The sequence below is a fragment of the Oryzias latipes genome, chromosome 1, assembly GCF_002234675.1.
Source record: "Oryzias latipes chromosome 1, ASM223467v1".
NCBI lineage: Eukaryota > Metazoa > Chordata > Actinopteri > Beloniformes > Adrianichthyidae > Oryzias > Oryzias latipes.
Window position 1 is genome coordinate 36,783,734 of NC_019859.2, and position 19,836 is coordinate 36,803,569.

Consider the following 19,836-nt stretch of genomic DNA (forward strand, 5'->3'; position numbering starts at 1 on the left):
CAGCAGAAGGAGGCAGGAGCTTTGTTTACTGTATGTTTGGTGGATCACATTTCAGGAGTAAAGTCTTTCTTTTTCCACACCTGTGCTGCCTATCACTGAGGTAAGACTGTGGCTTCTGACGTTTAAATGAGTCTGTCTTGCTGAAGGAAAAGGCCGTTTGTTTTCTGCAGCAGCTTAACAAATGTTCCTGTGCAGCTGCCAAGGCTGAAGACTCCAGAACTCTGTGAAAATGTCACAAATGAACTTTAAAATCCTTGAAATGAGCTTTTATTAAATGGAAGATGTTCTCAAATGGGGTCCGTTTGCTTTGCCTCCTCTGAGTGGCTGGGTTTTAGTGATGTCACATCTGGTTGTCCAGATGTTTTCCGTCTCAGGGTTTCAGAGAGCTTTGGTTGTCTGCTGGAATCATAGAAGAACCTGTGGTTCCATGAAGCTCCTGTGTTAAAGATCTTTTTCTACTTTGATGTCAGACGTTCTTAAACGTTTTAAGGGTTTGTGTTCATATAGATTCTTTCTCCTGTTTTTTTTTTTCAGAAATACTTGTCCCAGCTGGCAGAGGACAGTCTGTCGAGCGTCCTGAACTAGTCCCCCGCTGGCGAGGGCTTAACCTTTCACCTCTGGGACAGCAAACAGCGGGGGACAGCCTCATACTGGTGTCCAGTTTGTGCAGACCCGGGGAGAGCTGTGGCGACAGAAGACAGAAGCTTGAATGGGTTGTCATGATGACGTTTGTGTACGATTCTGCTGTAAGTTGTGCGGTTGTGTACATAGATTACATGAAGTGAATGAACAGCATTTCTTCAAATCGTTTTCTTTACTGTGTGAAAGTCTTTCATAGAGAAGCTTAGCCGGTTTGTTGGGTTCAAATGTGAAGCCTAAAGGAAAAACAAGACTATTATCAGTAACCATTGAATTCAGGCCCATCAGAGACAACGACCTACACAAACAGAAGATGCTGGCAGCATTTGTTGGTATCTGTTCTGTACCCAGTTTGTGTCTTAATTCTAAATGAAGTAGAATACCAATGTGGTTTGAGTTCTTGAAGTGTGTTTTTGTTCAGCTTGTATTTGGGGCAGAATGAGCTCCTGGGGGGCCGCAGGTTTTCCTCTCTAAGGAAAACGAGGCACATTCTCAGGTCAGCGGGGCTTTTCAGGTGATTTCTGTGCATTTTTTCTGTCTGTTACGGGACTCGTCTGCAGGTTTCTACTGTTTTTTCTTCTTCTTCTCCCTGATTGTATTTGTATCGAGTTAAACCCTTTCATTATTTAAAGTTAACTATGAAATAAAGAAGTAAGAAGATGTTTTGTTGATGAAACAGTCAAAGACTCACCGTCACATAATACCTCAAAATGCTGAACTTGGACCACGTGTGAATCAACACAGGGTCTCATGTTTCGGTGGCCAGACTCTGTTTTTCCACACTGTGAATGATGATACTGTGAAAACAACAACCGTCTTGTTCATTAGAAACACGGTCAAAAGAATTTTGATGCAAACAGAAATAAAACAACAAATCTAAAGTGAATCTCAGAATCTGTCTCTGGTTATGTGTTGGGAAGGTTCTGGAATGGGTCTGTGGTGGAAGAGCGCCCCCTGGTGTGGAGGGAGAAGCTTTAGCTGCAGCATGTGGGCCTCTACTATCAAATCATGTTTACAGTTGGACTGAATAATGATAACAAGAATTATAATAATAGAAATGTCATTACATTTCTGGAAATATGTGATTTTTGTCCAGATGTCCGGCAGGAAGAGTTTCTTCATGTCAAACATCAATGCCATTCTGTCTGATACGCGTTTTGCTGTCCTGGATTATTCTGGTTTCTTCCTCAAACCTCTGCAGGTTTGGATTCCTTACAGTCGGAAAAGATTTGTGGACGTCTCAAAAGTTTGCAGGCCAACGGTGCACTAAACGCTCGTCTCATCAAACTCACAAATGCATCTTTAGTGGAATCCTCTTTGTGCTGCGTCTGTTTATTTAGTCCAAGATAACCATGTTTATTTAGACATCATTCATTTAGAGACCACACAGCAATACTCTGATCAGAAAATGAAGACTCAAACTTATTTTATCTCATTTCTCAAAGGTTTGTTGTTGCTTTTGTTGACAGGTCAGTCTTCATCTGCAGGAGCCATGATGCAGGCCTGCAGATGTCGTCCTCAATAGTAGGAGTGAGGATGTTCTAGAGCTGCTTTCAGATACTAAAGGAAATGACTGTAGTTCCATGTTGACTGAAATCCACCTCAAACATTACTTCTCTTTGTGTTTTTTGTATCAGCTTCATTATATAAGATATCTGAACCGTTTGTTATTTTATTGGCTTCCACGCAGAAATCCTCAAACAGGTTTAGTCTGCAAAAGTGCAGTGAAAATGCAGAATTACATCAAATTAGATCTCAGAGGTCATTTGACATCTGCAGGCTCCTTTGAAGGTACAGGTCTTAAACTATTTTGTTTTTCTAAAGCTAATTTTAAAATTTTAACGTTTTTTTTTTTAATCTTTGTTGGTGTTTGTCACTCATAGTTGTAACTTAACAGAGTAGATAAAGTTGTCTTTATTCTGATAATGACCCCGCCGTCGTTGGTGTTAAAGGGCCGCAGCTCCACCGATAGGGGGCAATATTTCACAGCTGCGCAGACGAGAGAATTTGCGAGAAGAAAATTCCGTGTTGCATTTTCATTGGTTCGCTCTTAAAAGCACACCTCCCTGTAGCCAATCAGAGAAGACCAACACAGTCCCGCGTGACGCTGTTGCTGGGTAGGAGAGACAGAACACCCGATCGCGTTCGAGTGGGAAGCTCGACAGGCTGAGACGGTGAGAGCTTTTCCTTTGGTTTCTCCATGAATCTTTGATAAAAAACGGAACATTTATGTTAAGGATGAACTTTTTGTGAGGATTTTAATGTGGACTTGATTCTGGATTCAAGCTGAAGCATTTTTTTACGTTTGTGGTTGGAAGGCGTTTATATTTGAGTGAATTATTCCTCAGTCACTCAGCTGAATTTCCATAGAACGTGTTTTATGTGAGACAGTGTGAATCGTAAATGTGCTCTGACATAAAGTTTCCATCACCGGGGGGGGGGGGGTCTGACCGTGACCGTCGGAGCTGCAGCCATTGTTTGTCAACACGGTGGGGGAGGGGCGTCTGGACGCGTCGTCACGTGTCTTCTGCCTGCAGGTGAACCGGTTCCGGTCCGGATGATGGCGGCTGACTGCGAGGCTTGGCTCAACTCCAACCCCGTCGGTGAGCGGCGGCTGTGGTGCAGTGGGACTCCGGCCGTCCGGACGGGGTTTACTGTGCCGCTGCTGCTTATGGAGTCAAACCAGGATCCGCTCAAAGGAATGAAAAACCAGACTGAGCTTTAAGACCCCCACATCTGAGTTTTAACATAGTATAACAACAGGAAATAGTGTTAAGTTGAAAAAAAGTCCCTTTGAATCTTGGACCTACAGCTAAAACTGTTACCGAATGTTTATTTGGAGTCATGGGTCTCCTCCTTCATTTCCATCCATCCATCTGCTGAAGCTGCTACATCCCTCCAGGAGTTGCTGGAGCCTGTCCTTCTGTTGGGGGGAGGTGGGCTTTGATCCTGGACACACATGCACACCTGTGGACACCTTAGAGCAGCGGTCAGCAACCAAATCCAATGCCAAATCCAGATTCTCTCCTGAACGGTGACATCACCAACTAGAATGTGAACTCTGATAGATACAGAAACGTTTCCAATAGATCTGAAATGTTATTTATTCACAAACAGCAGGTCAAAAAGCTTCGTACACAGGTTTTGGCATTAACTGGTATTGGAACTACGTCTGTTAGAAACCAAAGGAAGTGTGTTTGTGGTTTCTGTTACCTACAGCCACACGATGCAAACACCATCAATATTGACATGAAAAAGGTGTATTTTGGTTTATTCGTCTTTTGTTACGTTATGAGACAAAACCTGAGGAACTTCATCAATTCCTCCTGTGATGGTTCTTTAACTGCAGGTAAAGGTTTTCCTTAGTTTGGTCATCATAGTCGTACATCTTCCCCTAACTGAGCAGCATCGTTGTTTATCTCTGGAGGGGCGATCGGCTGCAGGATTCACTTTTAAACTTGTTCTTTCATCATTTGTCAGAACAGAAAGAGAGTCTGGGTTTAATCTGACCCTACAACTTCAGAAATGTCAGCCGCTGCGACGCCAAAAACTCGACCCAGAACCAGCAGAAACGTGTGCAACGGCGTTTTCCCGCTCACGTTCCATCCACAGACACTCATGTCCTCCTCCTGTCGTCTGACCGGCAGCACTTCCGGAATCGTTCCAACGTTTTCATGTCACGGCAGCGAACTACGGCGCTCACCACTGTAAACCGCCATTCGTGAAGGCTGTGCGGAAAAGAAGCTACAGGTGGGCGGGGTCACAGGAACAGGGCTGTGATTGGACCCTTTCCTTATCACGCCACAGACGATCACTGTTTCTTGTTTTTGAATCCCCAGAAACGCATCAGAAGACAGATCAAGTGCGTATTGTTGTCGCCCCCCCACCGTGTCCAGCTGTTGCAGGCGTGGCCCGGGGTTCCAACCCCTGCTTTAAAGTCTCCAATGAAGCATGTTTTTGGACTGTGGGGGGTGGGGGGGCTGTACGGGTAGAACACGCAAACGCCACACAGAAACATCCCAGCCAGGATTCAAACCAGGGCAGTGCTGGCCACTCCACCGCCAAGCCGCCCCTCCTCCTTCACTTTACAGCTTCAGTTCAGACTGGTGGTTGTGGACTTGAGCCGGATGTGGAGCTTGGAGCCCATTGGCTGCCAGGACATGATTGACATGTGATCGTTCCTGGAGACGCCATTCCCGCTCCAAAATGGCGTCTGTTGTTTGTGGCGCACAGGTCATCCCTCCTCTCGTCATGTACAGAGATGGCGCCAACAACAGACGCCATTTCGGAGAGGAAGTGATGTCACCAGAAAGTCTACCGTTTCCGATCTGGTTTTTCATTCACTTTTAACGGATTCAAATGCTTTTCCTGTTTCCTGAGGTTAACGGCGTCGTTTCTGCACCGACATCTGAATCTAACAAACCAAACGCTGCTGTCGTCCGTCTGAACAGACGCTGAGGATCTCAGCGATTCAGTCTCATCTGGAGAAGAAGGCGACAGGAAATGGTCCGTCTCCAGTAAGACCGTCACCGAGGTCAACGGCGGCTGCGTGGCGTCGTCCAGCATCCAGGAAGCTCGCCTCAAAGCGAAGGCCAAGCGGAAGCTGAGGAAGAACTCCTCCAGGGATTCCGGCCGGGGCGACTCCCTCAGTGACAATGGGGACGTGCTCAAGGGAAGCGCGGCAGCGCCCACAAGTCCCAAGAGTAAACTGATGGACAGAAAAACCCGCCTGGGGAAGGGCAGAGGTCTGCCCAAAAAGGGTAAGAGGACATTTGATGGAAATGACATCCGCTCGGCTCTTACGTGACCTTTCCTGACCCAAAGGTCTGTTTATGAAGTGATGGAAAAGTCAGGAACGTTTGCTTTTGAGGAGAAGGTTGGGATCAACGACGCGCCTCTGGAAGGTTGTTGGTCTGAATAGCAGCTGCTTCTGGTCCTTTCAGTGAGATGGTTTGAGCCGTCGGGGACGGTGCTGTCGGTCTTTTCACATCCACACTGTTCTGGAGGGGGGCGGGGCTTAAGGCTCCAGCAAACCAAAATACTGATCTAAAGAAAAAAGTCATTTTTTTCAAGAAATGTATTTAAAAAAAGGTAGCGTTACATTAGAACAAAGCGCTACACATTGAAGATTGTACTTGTTTCTTTGGTTGACATAAAGTTTTGTCTTCCCTGTGTTAAAGTCCCATTCCGGTCATCTTCTGGTCTGTTTCCAAAGACTTCCCAGAACTCTTTTCATTATGATGATGCTGTTTATAGCTAAAATCGGAAACCTCTGTCGTTTTCTAGGACATAGTTTCTGCAGAGCGGCAGGAGTTCATCAGAAATTCTCCTCTGAGTTGTGGATGAAACATCATCGCTTTGTTTACATTCTCTCCTGCTAGCTTACAGCCCCCCACACCCCTAAGCTAACGTTAGCGGTGCAGCAAAAACAGCAGCAGTATCAGATCCATCCATCCGTCCAGTTCTGATCCAGATTCCAGCTCAGACCAGGAAAACAAAGACGTTCATGGATCTGTTGGTCTGCATCAGAAAGGGGGAGGAGCATGTTTTCATCTGCTCCTGATTCAAATCTATCTGAATGAAGGGTGTGGCTAGACGGGCCTCATCCCAGAACCCAGGGATGGTTTTAGTCTAGAACTGTGTGGAGCTGCTCTGGTTGATGTCATCCACATTAACGGGACGATGCTGTCGGATTCAGGGCTGACCGGAGTTATACACATGTTTAAGTACACATGGAAGTACTATTGGAAGTATTAGTGATTTGAATGTTGTGGTTTATACTAAATGACTCGTCTGGGCCAAAACATGCTCGGGACATTTGTTTAGATGAAGAGCGCTGATGATGAAGGTGCAGCTGTCCGTCATAGCAGTGAGCTTTCTGATGGTTAACTGGGCGCCGCAGACGGTGAGCTGGAGACTCTGAGTTTAGACGGCGGCGGTGAACACGGAGCACAGCTCAGGCTTCAGACCCACCTGACTGTCATCTGTTCTGCTCTTTTGTAAATGAAGAAAATCACAAACTTGACTTTGGTAAACTAAGAACAGCTTCTGTTTACAATTTTTGGTCTGGTTTGAACCCCCCTCCCCCGCTGCTGTGTTGAATGGCTCGCATGCACGCATATACATGCAGAAATGACCACGGCTGTAAAAGCTGCTTGAATTGATTCTTGGAGGAGGTTGCAAAACTGTTTTCAGAGATGGATCCCAGTTTTCTGGCAGTCTTCCTCCCTACAGTTAGTTTGAAGAAGCCTCCAGGATTCTTCAGGAGACTCTAAAGCTGCTCCTGCGCTGAGGACAGTTGGGACGTTCCGGTCATGCTCACGTGGTGTGTTCTGTCTGCAGGTGGAGCAGGAGGAAAAGGTGTTTGGGGAAGATCTGGAGAACTTTATGAACCAGTAAAAGTAGACGAAAAGGACCCCAACTTTGATGAAGACCAGGTAACCCCAGTAGTGCTGATGCTAGTAATCCCACGACTGAAGGCTCGGTGGGTTTGGACTAAATCCCATCCAAACCTTGGGGTTCTGACAGGAGAACTGTGTGTATGAGACCGTGGTTCCTCCACTGGAAGAGAGCGACTTTGAGAAGACCGTCGCCCCCATAGTTCAAGAGTACTTTGAACACGGAGACACCAATGAAGTAGCTGTAAGTTCTGCAGACTTCCTGTGTGCAGACACTGATGATGGAACCATCAGCTTGCATGTTGAAGGTTCCTGGTTTTCTGAGCGTGCAGGAGCTGCTTTCGGAGCTGAACCTGGGGCCCATGCGGAGCGAGGTGCCGTCCCTGGCCGTGTCACTGGCCCTGGAGGCCAAAGCCAGCCACAGGGAGCTGACTTCCAGGCTGCTGGCGGACCTGTGTGGAAGCGTCCTGTCACACAGAGACATGGAAAAGTCCTTTGACAAGCTGCTGGTGGAGCTGCCTGACCTGGTCTTGGATACGCCTGGAGCCCCTCAGGTGTGTTGGTCCTGCTGACATGAACCTTGGAGTCACACATGTTGGCGTTTAGCGATGGCTGCAGAACAGAGCCATGCGCTTCCTTACCTTCATCTCATGTTATGGACATCTTGTCTGATGAAAACGAACACACGTGTGCTGGTACACCGTTCAAAGCCCCCTTCTGTTTGTAGTTTGGGTGTTGGAGCTTAAATGAGAAGCCTGTTCGAAGGGGGGTCTAAGGGCAGGGATGCCAGTATAGCTTAGTCAGTTTGTTAGTTCATTTTAGTATTTTTCTATTGAACTCTTTGTATTCGTGATCCTTTTGATTTCATGTTTTACTTCGAAGCCCATCGAGACGACTGTCGTTGTGATTTTGGGCTATACAAATAAAATTGAATTGAATTGAATTGTTCCAGGGCAGCTGTGGTTTAGCGTTTCTGCTTCCTGTTGTGTCTGAGGTGAGGATGAGGTGTGATGTGTTGGTTGGGGGCTGTGGAGTTCTGCCTGCATGAGGGTTTGAGCTCTTTCTGTCTCCGCTGACACGACAGGCCCACTATTGTCTGTCTGCTCGTGAAATGCAAACACAGAAGGAGTCTCTGAGGGCGGGTTGTGGGCGTCGCCCCCCCATTCCTCTGATTTGGTCATTTCTGCTCCCTCCATGTGGATGTAAAGGCCCTTCTTATTGTCCCACCCTGCCCCCTCTTAGTGGTTCTCGGGGTCTCGTATCCCAGCTGGCCTGGCCGGGGTCCCAGGTCAGATGGGACGGAGCGGCCTCTTGTCTTTGTGGTAGGAGAGTCAAGCCAGCGGTGCTGTGAACAAAGGCCCGCGAGGCCCGCAGCGCCAACGGTCACGCCTGTGTTCTGTTGGCGGTAAATCCTCTGAACGATGCAGTTTATCACCAATGAACAGAAAGACCAACAGAGCTGCTGGTTAGAGTTCAACTACGGAGTCATGTGTGACTTTAGGGATGTTTGTCATTTACCTCAACAGTTGGTTGGACAATTTATTGCTCGAGCTGTCAACGACCAAATACTGTCCAAGACCTACATCGACGGCTACAGAGGCAAAGTGGACTGTGAATACGCCAGGTATGACGCTTCATGAGCTTGTCGGAACGATTTATCACATGTTTATTCTCCCCGTATAATTTACAAGGTAGAAGGATTCAGAAAATGAAGAAGTTGGACTTCAGTTTAGTCGTCATTTAATTACGAGTAAACTTTTGTAAAAATACAGAAATGTTGAATTCATGGAAGTGGCTTAGGACTCCAGGTAAGGGCCTCCTGGGCGGATCCATCCAAATATTCTTGACATAGTTCTGAGAATTGACGACATCCAACCAAAGCGATTACCGTAATTTCCAGATTATAAGACGCTACATTTGTCACACGCTTTCAACCCTGCGGCTTATTCAATGATGCGGCTAATTAATGCCTTCTTTTTTTTTTTTATGCATTTTTTCTAACGGCCCCTAGAGGCGCTCGGGCAGAAAGGGTAAGAGTGAGATGGGGCAGTAAGGGATATGTGTCGAGGAAGACGCAGGTTTAATGTAAATTCCTGCTTTGTGAATGAATAGCAGGAACAGACCCTCATCATGGAAAATGTAAGAAGAAATGCAGATGACGCAGCTGTCAAGTTCAAAGCAATCGTTAAAAGCCGTGTGAAAAAATCCACCATCACCAACGGGTTTGGAAAATGAACACGCATCCCCAACACTCTTCTGCTGCACGCGCTCCCTCCTCTTACTTACACACACACACACGGCGCTTTCAGTACATACGCATCCTTATTCTACATCACATGTTTCAATGTGGGCACATGCGGCTTATAGACTGGTGCGGCTTATGTATGTACAAAATGGTTCATCCTTTAAAAATGTGATGGATGCAGCTTATAATCAGGTGCGCTCTATAGTCCGGAAATTACGGTACTACTTTGGTTGAACTGTTACTCCAGGATGAGAGTGAGAGTTATTGGTAAATGGAGTGTTGGTTTTTAGGGCGGCGCTAGACCGAGCTGTTGTGCTGCTGAAGATGAGTAAAGGTGGACTTCGAATTGACGGCCAGTGGAGCATCGGTGGAGGACAAAGATCTGTCACACAACTCATTAAAGAGGTACATAGTACCTTCTGTCAATGGAAATATATAAAATAAAGTAGAAAGAAAGTAGAAACCCTCAGTAGTGCATCTGCAGAGCTCCTCATGTTCTTTGGGATTCTCTGGTGGTGCAGGTTAATCTCCTCCTGAAGGAGTACATCTTATCTGGAGACTTGAAGGAGGCGGAGAGATGCCTGAGGGATCTGGAGGTCCCTCACTTCCACCACGAATTCGTCTACGAGGTAAACGACAAAGAAATGGTCTTTCCTGATCTGGTTACATTTTTTTGTAATTCAGAAAAACGGTCTTTGAGCTTCTCCTTTCACTGAGAAGCTCAGTTTAGCCGTACATGTGGCTTTAAGCTTGGAGCTGAATTCCACATTTCCTCCTGCTTAGTCCAGCGATGAGAACATGGAAATGACTAGAAGCTTCAGTCCCAGCTGTCCTTACAGGTGAAAATGGTCAAACCTGTACGGGCACACAGGTGACCCGCACAGAATCTCAAGTTGGTAGACGCTCAGTGAAGCTGTCATGCAGTTTTTTTCTATGGTCATGCTGCAGACGACAGGTCGTACTGAACACATATACCAGTGCCAACCAACTGAACACATATACCGGTACCAACCAACTGAAGACATATACTAGTACCAACCAACTGAAGACATATACCAGTACCAGTACTAACCAACTGAAAACATATACCAGTACCAACCAACTGAAGACATATACTAGTACCAACCAACTGAACACATATACCAGTACCAGTACTAACCAACTGTACACATATACCAGTACCAGTACTAACCAACTGTACACATATACCAGTACCAGTACTAACCAACTGAACACATATACCAGTACCAGTACTAACCAACTGAACACATATACCAGTACCAGTACCAACCAACTGAACACATATACCAGTACCAGTACCAACCAACTGAACACATATACCAGTACCAGTACCAACCAACTGAACACATATACCAGTACCAGTACTAACCAACTGAACACATATACCAGTACCAGTACTAACCAACTGAACACATATACCGGTACCAACCAACTGAAGACATATACCGGTACCAACCAACTGAAGACATATACTAGTACCAACCAACTGAAGACATATACCGGTACCAACCAACTGAAGACATATACTAGTACCAACCAACAGAAGACATATACCAGTACCAGTACTAACCAACTGAACACATATACCAGTACCAGTACTAACCAACTGAACACATATACCAGTACCAGTACTAACCAACTGAACACATATACCAGTACCAACCAACTGAACACATATACCAGTACCAGTACCAACCAACTGAACACATATACCAGTACCAGTACTAACCAACTGAACACATATACCAGTACCAGTACTAACCAACTGAACACATATACCAGTACCAGTACCAACCAACTGAACACATATACCAGTACCAACCAACTGAACACATATACCAGTACCAGTACTAACCAACTGAACACATATACCAGTACCAGTACCAACCAACTGAAGACATATACCAGTACCAACCAACTGTACCCATATACCAGTACCAACCAACTGAAGACATATACCAGTACCAGTACCAACCAACTGTACACATATACCAGTACCAACCAACTGAAGACATATACCAGTACCAACCAACTGAAGACATATACCAGTACCAGTACCAACCAACTGTACACATATACCAGTACCAACCAACTGAAGACATATACCAGTACCAACCAACTGTACACATATACCAGTACCAACCAACTGAACACATATACCGGTACCAACCGTCCCACGGACCGGTTGGTACAGTTTTTCTGCTTGATTCATGATCTAATTCTGAAGGACATTTTATTTTGAAAAGCTACGGGATTCTCCACACCACGTCCGTCTCGTTCATGGTGGTCAAGTCGCTCGGTCACGTGGAAAATCCATTAACTACTTTCTTTAAGCGATAGATCCGACTGCTAAACTGAAACGCCAAAGCTAGCTAAGAAAAACAAAAGTATTTGGAAAGGTTTTTATGCAGAAAAGAGGAAGCAGAGAAGAGCCTTAAACTTAAAAATAAAAGAAACCTGCATTTAACAGAATAAAAACAGGAGTCTTTGATCTAAATATGGATTTATGAGATGGACGTTCCCACAGACCATAATAATAAAGCAGAATGTTCAGCTAGAACTCACACCTTAATAATGACTAGAGCGTGGTGTAAGGACGCCGTATGACAGCATCACCCGTACGTCATACGTGCGTGGAACTTCCATTATCCTTATGAAAACTTTACGACACACTTACCACAATGGTACGATCCCCTTTCATGACATGCTATCTTAGATGACCCCCCCCCCCCCTTCCATTGAGGTGTTCTCCCTACCATGACAAAGGTGGATAAAGGTGGAAAGATTTTATGTAATCCATGGACACCAGTGAAGATCACAAATCATTGAAGAAAAAAGGTTCAGAGCACTGTCTAGTGGGTCTAGATGACCCAACTCCCAACGTTAAAGTGCCTAGGATAGCACAAGGGTTACGATACCCTCCATCCACGGATCTGGACAACCCATAAACCCGCAGAACCCTTCTGGGTCAAACCCTCCACAGGTATATGTGACTGATACCTAAGGTCTAGTAAATCAGCTGATGCTGGAGCGGTTACTGCACGCCTTTGAGCACGAGCAAAAGGTCTTTGTCGCCCTCTTCAGGCAATCGTGATGGTTCTGGAGTCCAAAGGGGAGAAAATGTTCAAGATGATCTTGCAGCTCCTCAAGTCCCTGTCCGTGTCCTCCATCATCACTGTGGACCAAATTAGAAGGGTAGGGCGCCACCGTCTGTCAGACCGCGGTCCTGCATGTGTTTGTAAAGACTGATGTCTTGGTGTGTTTTCTGTAGGGCTATGAGAGGGTTTACATGGACATTGCAGAAATCAACATCGATGTTCCTCGAGCGTACTACCTACTGGAGCAGTTTGTGGAGAAGAGTTTCAACATGGAAATAGTTGGAATGAAGCTGAGGGATAAATGTCCTCGTCGGTACGTATTTTTTCCTCGTAAATGCCTTCCCTAAATGTTTTTTTTTCTTCCTAATGATGGCGTTCTTGCTTCTGATGGTCAGGAGCCGGAAGAGGCTGGTCAGCGAGGGAGACGGCGAGGTGGTGGAAATGGAACGGTTCTAAGACCAGAACTCCTGGAAGGAGGACAAAAAAGCAGAACCACGAGGTTTTCTCCCTTCTGTTAGAACAATTCTGGATAAAGAAAATGCCGTGTGACTAAAGCATCATTTGCCTAAAGGTGTTAGTAGATAACATTGACATAAGCTATCCCTGAAGTGCCACGCCTCCCAGCATTCATCATTTCCTCTTATTGTGTAGAACGTTGTTTCTTTGTGTGATTTCCCAAAAGTGTTTGTGAACAAAAACAAAAAAGACTTGATTGGTGTTCAGAGCTTTATGGAGGGGGGGGGGGGGGGGGGGGTTCCATACATAATGGGAGAGCAGTATTGGGTAGTAAACCGTCTTCTTTTGTGTTTGCTGTGCTTGACTGTTTACCTGCTGCAACACACAGGTGTCATTCAGGTAGGGATACCACACATCAGGTAACGTCCTAGAAGGCTGTACATAAGGTTTTATTTTTGTACTTTCACAAGAATATCGACCAATCTGTGTTTGTTTATTAAACCGTTCAGAACGGAAACCTGTTTGTGTGTCGATATTCAAACACACTCCACAGTGTCACTGCTTCACAAAAACCACAAACCACTCTAGTCCCCAAACAGGTCGGGGGTCTATAGGTGGATGAAAAAGCATCTAAGCTTAGCAAACTTGCCAGGACCAGTTCATGCCCCGCCCTGTCTGAACACTGGCCCCGCCTACAGGACAAAAACGCAGCAAGGCTCATGGTTTGCTCCACCCCCCTACTGCACACGCTCCTTCAGCGCCACCTCCTGTTGTTTGATGGCCTCCTGAGCCTCCATCTGCATCTTCTCCAGCTTCTCCAGAGTGACGGACTTGAGTGGGAGGAGCTTCGGTTTACACAGAACCATGGTGGGAACGTCTTCCATGGAAAGTTGCCCTGTGGATGTTGCCAGAAAAACAGGCTCAGAGTCAAAAAACATCCGTCTACGTCAGAGAAGAACAGAGCAGCTGAAGTTTGGATTTCTTCCAGATCATCAAGTTAAATGAAATCTGTGTCCAAACCAACAAGTAAACTAGAATGAATGTCAAATCCATTCACATGTTAGTTTCCTAAAGTTCACCACTGTTGTTTTTCCACATCCAAAGAATCCAAAGGGAACATTCTTAGAACATTCTAGACACTGGATGGTCACATGACTTTAGTCAAAGTCTGTCCACACATTGGACTGGAATGATGGACTGATCCGTGTTGATGACATCACACGTGTGTCGTCTGCTGTGATTGGTCGGTTTTACATTATAGACACATAAACCTGCTGTACCTCAATCCAGATGGTATTTTCCAATATCAATAGTCATTGATTTTATTGCAAAACGATTTTTTAATAGTTTAGATCAAGTAGGTCGATGAACCGTTCCACCGCTAACCCACACTGATAGAAACATGATTCCAGTGTGGAGATGGAGCTGCTGTCCGTGCAGCACCACAGTAACGGCTTCTTCACAGGAGTCTGAGCTCTGGTTTCACTTTAAAACTACAACATTTTAACCTCTGACGGGAGGGTGGTGCGGTCCGGCCCGCGGCCGTGTCTTTGGTGTTTCTAGTCACAGCTCAGCAGACTGAGCTCAGAGCATCGACTGTGGTGCAGCCTGTGACATGCAGACGGGGTTGTGACCACCGCTGTCTAAACCACTGAAGACCAACCTTGTTTAGGCAGAACTTCCCTGAACACAGACTTCACTTCTGGCATCGCGATTGCAGAATGTGAACTGAAAGGTAAGAAAACACGCTTTACTTTCATTAACCATCTCATCTGCTGTTCTAGAATCAATCGACTGAATTAACAGGTTTAATCCAACACAAAGATTAAAAATGGAAAAATAAAACATTTAAATGTAACGATGGAATGCATACCTTTAGCAAAAAGTAGTCTATTTCACTGTTCTATACGGTTATACTTAGTCTATACTATCTATACACTCAGTGGCCACGTTATCAGGTCCACCTGGCTGGTACCGGATTGGACCCCTTTAATCTTCAGAACCGCCTTAATCCTTGGTTCAGCAAGGTTCTGGAAACATTCCTCAGAGACTTTGGTCCATACTGAAATGACAGCATCAGTTCCTGCAGATTTGTCTGCTGAACATCCATGATGCTGGTCTCCTGTTCCACCTCATCCCAAAGGTTCTCTGTTGGGTTCTGGTGACTGTGGAGAAAGTTTGAGTCCAGAGAACCCATTTTCATGTTCTAGAAACCAGTCTGAGATGATTCCAGCTTGATGACATGGAGCCTTATCCTGCTGGAAGTAGCATCAGAAGATGGTCCACTGTGGTCAGAAAGGGATGGACATGGTCAGCATCAATACTCAGGTAGGCTGTGGTGTTGGAACCATGCTCAACTGGTACTAAGAGAACATCCCCCACACCATGACACCACCACCACCAGCCTGAACCGTTGATACAAGGCAGGATGGATCCATGCTTTCATGTTGTTGAGGCCAGATTCTGACCCGACCATCTGAATGAGGCAGCAGAAATAGAGACTCATCAGACCAGACAACGTTTTTCCATCTTCTATGGTCCAGTTTTGGTGAGTCTGTGTGAATTGTAGCCTCAGGTTCCTGTTCTTAGCTGACAGCAGTGCCACCCGGTGTGGTCTTCTGCTGCTGTAGTCCATCTGCCTCCAGGTTGGACGTGTTGTTCTTTCAGAGATGCTCTTCTGCAGACCTCTGTTGGATCCAGTGGTTCTTTGAGTTCCTGTTGTTTTTCTATCAGCTGGAACCAGTATGACCTCTGACCTCTGGCATCAACGAGCCATTTCCATCCACAGAACTGCTGCTCTCTGGATATTTTCTCTTTTAGGACCATTCTCTGTAAACTCTAGAGATGGTTGTGGGTGAAAATCCCAGTAGATCAGCAGTTTATGGAATCCTCAGACCAGCCCGTCTGGAACCAACAGCCGTGCTACGTTCAAAGTCACTTCCATCACCGTTCTTCCTAATTCTGATGCTGGTTTGACCGTCTGGACCACGTCTACATGAATGTATTGAGATGCTGCCGAGTGATTGGCTGATTAGAAACTTGTCTTAACAGCAGATGGACAGGTGTGTCTTATGAAGTAAGTGTACTGTAATCTTCATTAGACACACCTGTCCATGTGATCCTAATGTGCTACTGTTGGATGTATACATACTGAATACTTCTCAGACTAAATTATACCATTTAAAGCGGCCAGTGAGAGTATACTGTAAACTCTAAATGTAGTCAGAAAAAGTATTCAGTATGTATATCTATGCCGCACTACATGATCTACTAGGATTAAACGCAGAAACTTTTGCGGGAGCAGCAGAACCCTCGATGCGGTTTCTCTACTTCACCTTATTGTCCGCACATTCCGGAACTTTAACGTCTAGTTTGCGTCTTGTTCCCGCCAGTAGATGAGGGGGGGTCAGATCGGTCGGGATCATGTAAATCCCATAATCCTTCGAGCCGTGGTCACCCACGCGGGTCCCGCTGGATCCACGCAGCTATCCCGCCGCTCGGAACGTGGATAAGATCTGCGGGTTCGAACCCGCGCAGACGCTAAAAACAGCAGGAGACAGAACTCACCGTCGGTTCGGAGACACCGTCACCGCTCAGCGCCGTCGCCGGGCCAACGCTTCCGCCACGGTCACGTGACCTTCTTCTGCGGGTTTCTGGCGTCATCGCCTCCAGCTTTGCTGTCACGCAGCTGCAGCGCCGCGGAGGCTTTGCGGTGTCCCGCCTCAGCGTATGCAGTTCTACTAGTCCGGTTCTGCTGCTGCGGGTCGGGAAGATCCTGTGATGCAGCCGTGTTCTGTGTGACTGAAGAGGCTGTAGAACTGCTGGTGCTGGTCCAGTGGTACCGGATGGCTTTCCAAGGTTCTGAAGCTCTTAAACATGAATCCAGAACATTTGGATAAACGGAGATCCAAACACATTCAGAACAGAACCGTTCCAAACTGCATGACAACATCACTGCATCCAAATACGTTCAACTTCCACAGATTCACTATTTGATTTCATTTCAAGTGTTTAAGTTTGTTTATTTTTCATGAAACCCACAAAACATGAGAAAACTGGAGAAATCTGTATGACTGTTGGGATGACGTCATTTCCTCCTCGTTGAAAGTCTGTCTGCCCATCCAAACGTGGAGTTCTTTAAGTGTAACTGACTTTCCCGTCCCCATCACGTCCTCCGTTAAAACAAGACGACGACTGGCAGTGACGTGCGGTCACAATCGTGATAAAATAGAAACAGCTAAATCAAGTAAATACTATTTTCCACTGATCGGTGTTAAATATACATTTTCAGTCAACTCAACAGGTAGGGCTCAATGTTAACAGAGACGTGCGGTCAAAACACTGCTGTAGGCCCGCAGAAAAGGCTGTAGGTGAGGCACGCCTCACCAGCAGGGGGCAGACGTGAGCTGACAGCTGCTCTATAGTTATGCTGGTGCAACATGTTCTTCATTTTTTGTTTTTTTAAAATATCATTGGATTAAGTGGGTAAAAATGTAAGTAAAATCATTTATTTTATTTTTTTTGATCATTTTTACAGACAATATTTAGTAACACTGATTAAAGCTCCAGAATTAGGAGTTGGAAAAATACCAGAAATAGTTACTGAGGGTCAAATGTGTGCTGAAAACATCTGTGTACTTTAATTTTTTTACAGTACATACAGTGACGTGCAGTCAGGAGAGGCAGGTGAGGCTGTGCCTCACCTGTCATTATGGGAAGAAAAGAGAAAAAATAAATTCAATGATTATATTTAATAAGTAATTTGTGCCTTGCAGTCATTTTCCATTTAAATTTACCATTTTGGGGTTTTTTCTCTTTTCAAAATCGCTGAATTTCCGCATTTGCCGTTCAGATACTAAGTGACGTGCGATTAGGCACCAGCCCGCTGAGCCTCACTTTGGATTGCGCAATACCTATGCAGTCAGACGGTACTGCTGTCTCTCTGTATGTCGGTTCAATCACTTGTACTATATGAGCTGAGTTTACATAATTTAGGAGATGTATATGATGTACAGTGTTTGTTTTTATAAATAACTGTATGTGAGGGACGTGTTTCTTGTGCTGAGCGCTAAACGCCGGCGAAAAAGCCGCTGGGTGAGGCCAGACATTCTTGTGCCTCATGTTAGGGGGCGCCAGTGAGCCCTGAGATTATGACGCTAAAAAATACTAGAAGAAGTGATAGCAAGCGGCAAGTCACTTTCTTCAGAAGGAGCGGCGTATGGACTTTATTTACAAGTAAAGGTAAGACGATAATAACATTTGTGCTTTTTTCTATGCTGCAGTTTGCATATGAAAAAAAAACACGTTGAAATGATATTTTAAACAAAACACGTTAACTGTTGTCAATTAAATGGTGAATAAGTTACTCAGTATGGTTCATATGTTTGTAAATCTGACTGATGACGTCAGTGCCTCACCAGCCATTAACCTCACCGCACGTCACTGAGTACATATGAATAATTTCTACACACAAAGAGAGTTCTATCCATGTCTGCAAAATAAATATTCTCTGTAGGACAAATATTTTCTTGTGTGTATTTTATAAGCTGTTAGCTGCTGCTGCAGCCAACAGCAGCTCAATGCCACTGGGCTGAAGGCTGAATCCTGTCCCTCAGACTTCCACGTAGGTTTAACAAGAACACAAATAAAGCCTTAGTCCCCGGAACCCGTCCAGGTTCTGGGGGTTCTGGGCCCTCCCGGGTCCGTGGATGGAGGGTCATACTAGAGAGGAGCGGCTGCATTTTTTTTCAGGGGTATGTTCCATTTTATTGTAACAAGAGAAATAAAGGATTCACCGTGAAACACCACAAACATTAACACTTTTTCCACGTTTATCCACCAATTTTCCTCCGAGCTATGTGCACAACATGTAGTGGTTGTGTGACACGGCCTTAAGGTGTGAGTTCTGTCTCCTTACTTACCCCACACAAATGCACACGCACGGACTGTGCACGTGATACATTAGTAGCCGTAGGACGCCCACAGAAGCTACACTCTGATTGTTGAATTTCCTCATTTCTAGCAGTCAGGCTGCACATAGGGGCATGCCCATAGAAGAAAAAGTGCATGAACATTTTGTCTACGCGTTCGCAGAGCGGTTTGCCACCATGATGTTTCCTAAGGGTCACCTGTGTGCCCCCTACAGGTTTGACCATTTTTCCCCCACAGACAGCTGGATCCACCTGTAAGGACAGCTGGACTGAAGGCCCACTGTACTATTGGATGTGCCGTGAATAGTCAGAACAGCGTCTGGACTGAGCAGCAGCAGAGGATTCTGGAGCGGAAAACTCGCCCGCCTCGCATGTCAGAGTCACTTCAAACTAAAGCGAACCACGATCTGAAAATCTTTTGTCACAAACTTTTATTTGAAAACCAGACAGGAGGCAGCAGGAATATTCAAGAAGCCAACCAAAACATCAAGCGTCAGCATGAAAATCCTCATCTGTAAAGTGACATTTGAGGACAAGTCATGGAGACACCTGTCTGGAATGAATCCCCTCACTGGGGGGGGGGTCAATACGCTCCAGGACGGACAGAAAAAAACAATCTGAAATTTAGAAGAGAGACGAGCGACTGGACTGTCATTGGCTAGCAGCAATGGATCAAACTTTTCTGAGAGTAAAAGTTTAACAACCATAGTCCGTCTTTTGTCAATAAAGATGATTGAATGGAACCCAAGAGGACAGTTAATGATTGACTGACCTCAGCTCGGTCATTAGCGGCCAAGATTCACCTGTTGAACTACTTGTGTCTTTCTGTTTTTCCTCAAGAAAAGTTCATACTTTTCTGTATAATAGTATATTTATAAATGCAGGATTAACTCCAAACAAACAAACAAACAAACAAACACTTCTACATTGCAAACAGCTTCGGGTTGATGGTTGGAGTTCTGTTTTTGTCTTTCCAACAGTCACCCCCCCCCTCCATAAACCGATTAAACACAATTAGCCTATTTGCCTTTCACAGGGGATTTAGCGGT

At 45.5% G+C, this 19,836-nt stretch overlaps 2 protein-coding genes across 2 annotated transcripts in view; both read left to right on the forward strand.

Annotated features, from left to right (window-relative positions):
* rbm20 (RNA binding motif protein 20) overlaps positions 1-1,525 on the forward strand; it is a 63,103-nt gene extending 61,578 nt beyond the window's left edge. Inside the window, exon 14 of the mRNA XM_023955558.1 lies at positions 535-1,525. Within this exon, the coding sequence (XP_023811326.1) occupies positions 535-585 (51 nt within the window). The 3' untranslated portion in view covers positions 586-1,525. The remainder of the gene's footprint in view (positions 1-534) is intronic.
* A 1,193-nt stretch (positions 1,526-2,718) lies between these two features.
* pdcd4 (programmed cell death 4) lies at positions 2,719-13,374 on the forward strand. Its single transcript, XM_004066332.4, has 12 exons — positions 2,719-2,813; positions 3,177-3,242; positions 5,091-5,399; positions 6,982-7,076; positions 7,168-7,281; positions 7,370-7,591; positions 8,564-8,661; positions 9,573-9,687; positions 9,804-9,911; positions 12,388-12,498; positions 12,575-12,714; positions 12,797-13,374. The coding sequence occupies exons 2-12, from the start codon at positions 3,197-3,199 to the stop codon at positions 12,855-12,857; spliced, it is 1,419 nt and encodes a 472-aa protein (XP_004066380.1). The 5' UTR covers positions 2,719-2,813; positions 3,177-3,196; the 3' UTR covers positions 12,858-13,374.
* Positions 13,375-19,836: the final 6,462 nt, after the last annotated feature.

Bases quoted from the DNA above. Each gene is read 5' to 3' on its own strand.
- pdcd4 (XM_004066332.4), top strand. From the start codon at position 3,197: ATGATGGCGGCTGACTGCGAGGCTTGGCTCAACTCCAACCCCGTCG. The intron at 7,282-7,369 runs GTAAGTTCTGCA...CTGAGCGTGCAG, and splicing joins GAGACACCAATGAAGTAGCT to GAGCTGCTTTCGGAGCTGAA. The intron at 12,715-12,796 runs GTACGTATTTTT...TCTGATGGTCAG, and splicing joins AGGGATAAATGTCCTCGTCG to GAGCCGGAAGAGGCTGGTCA.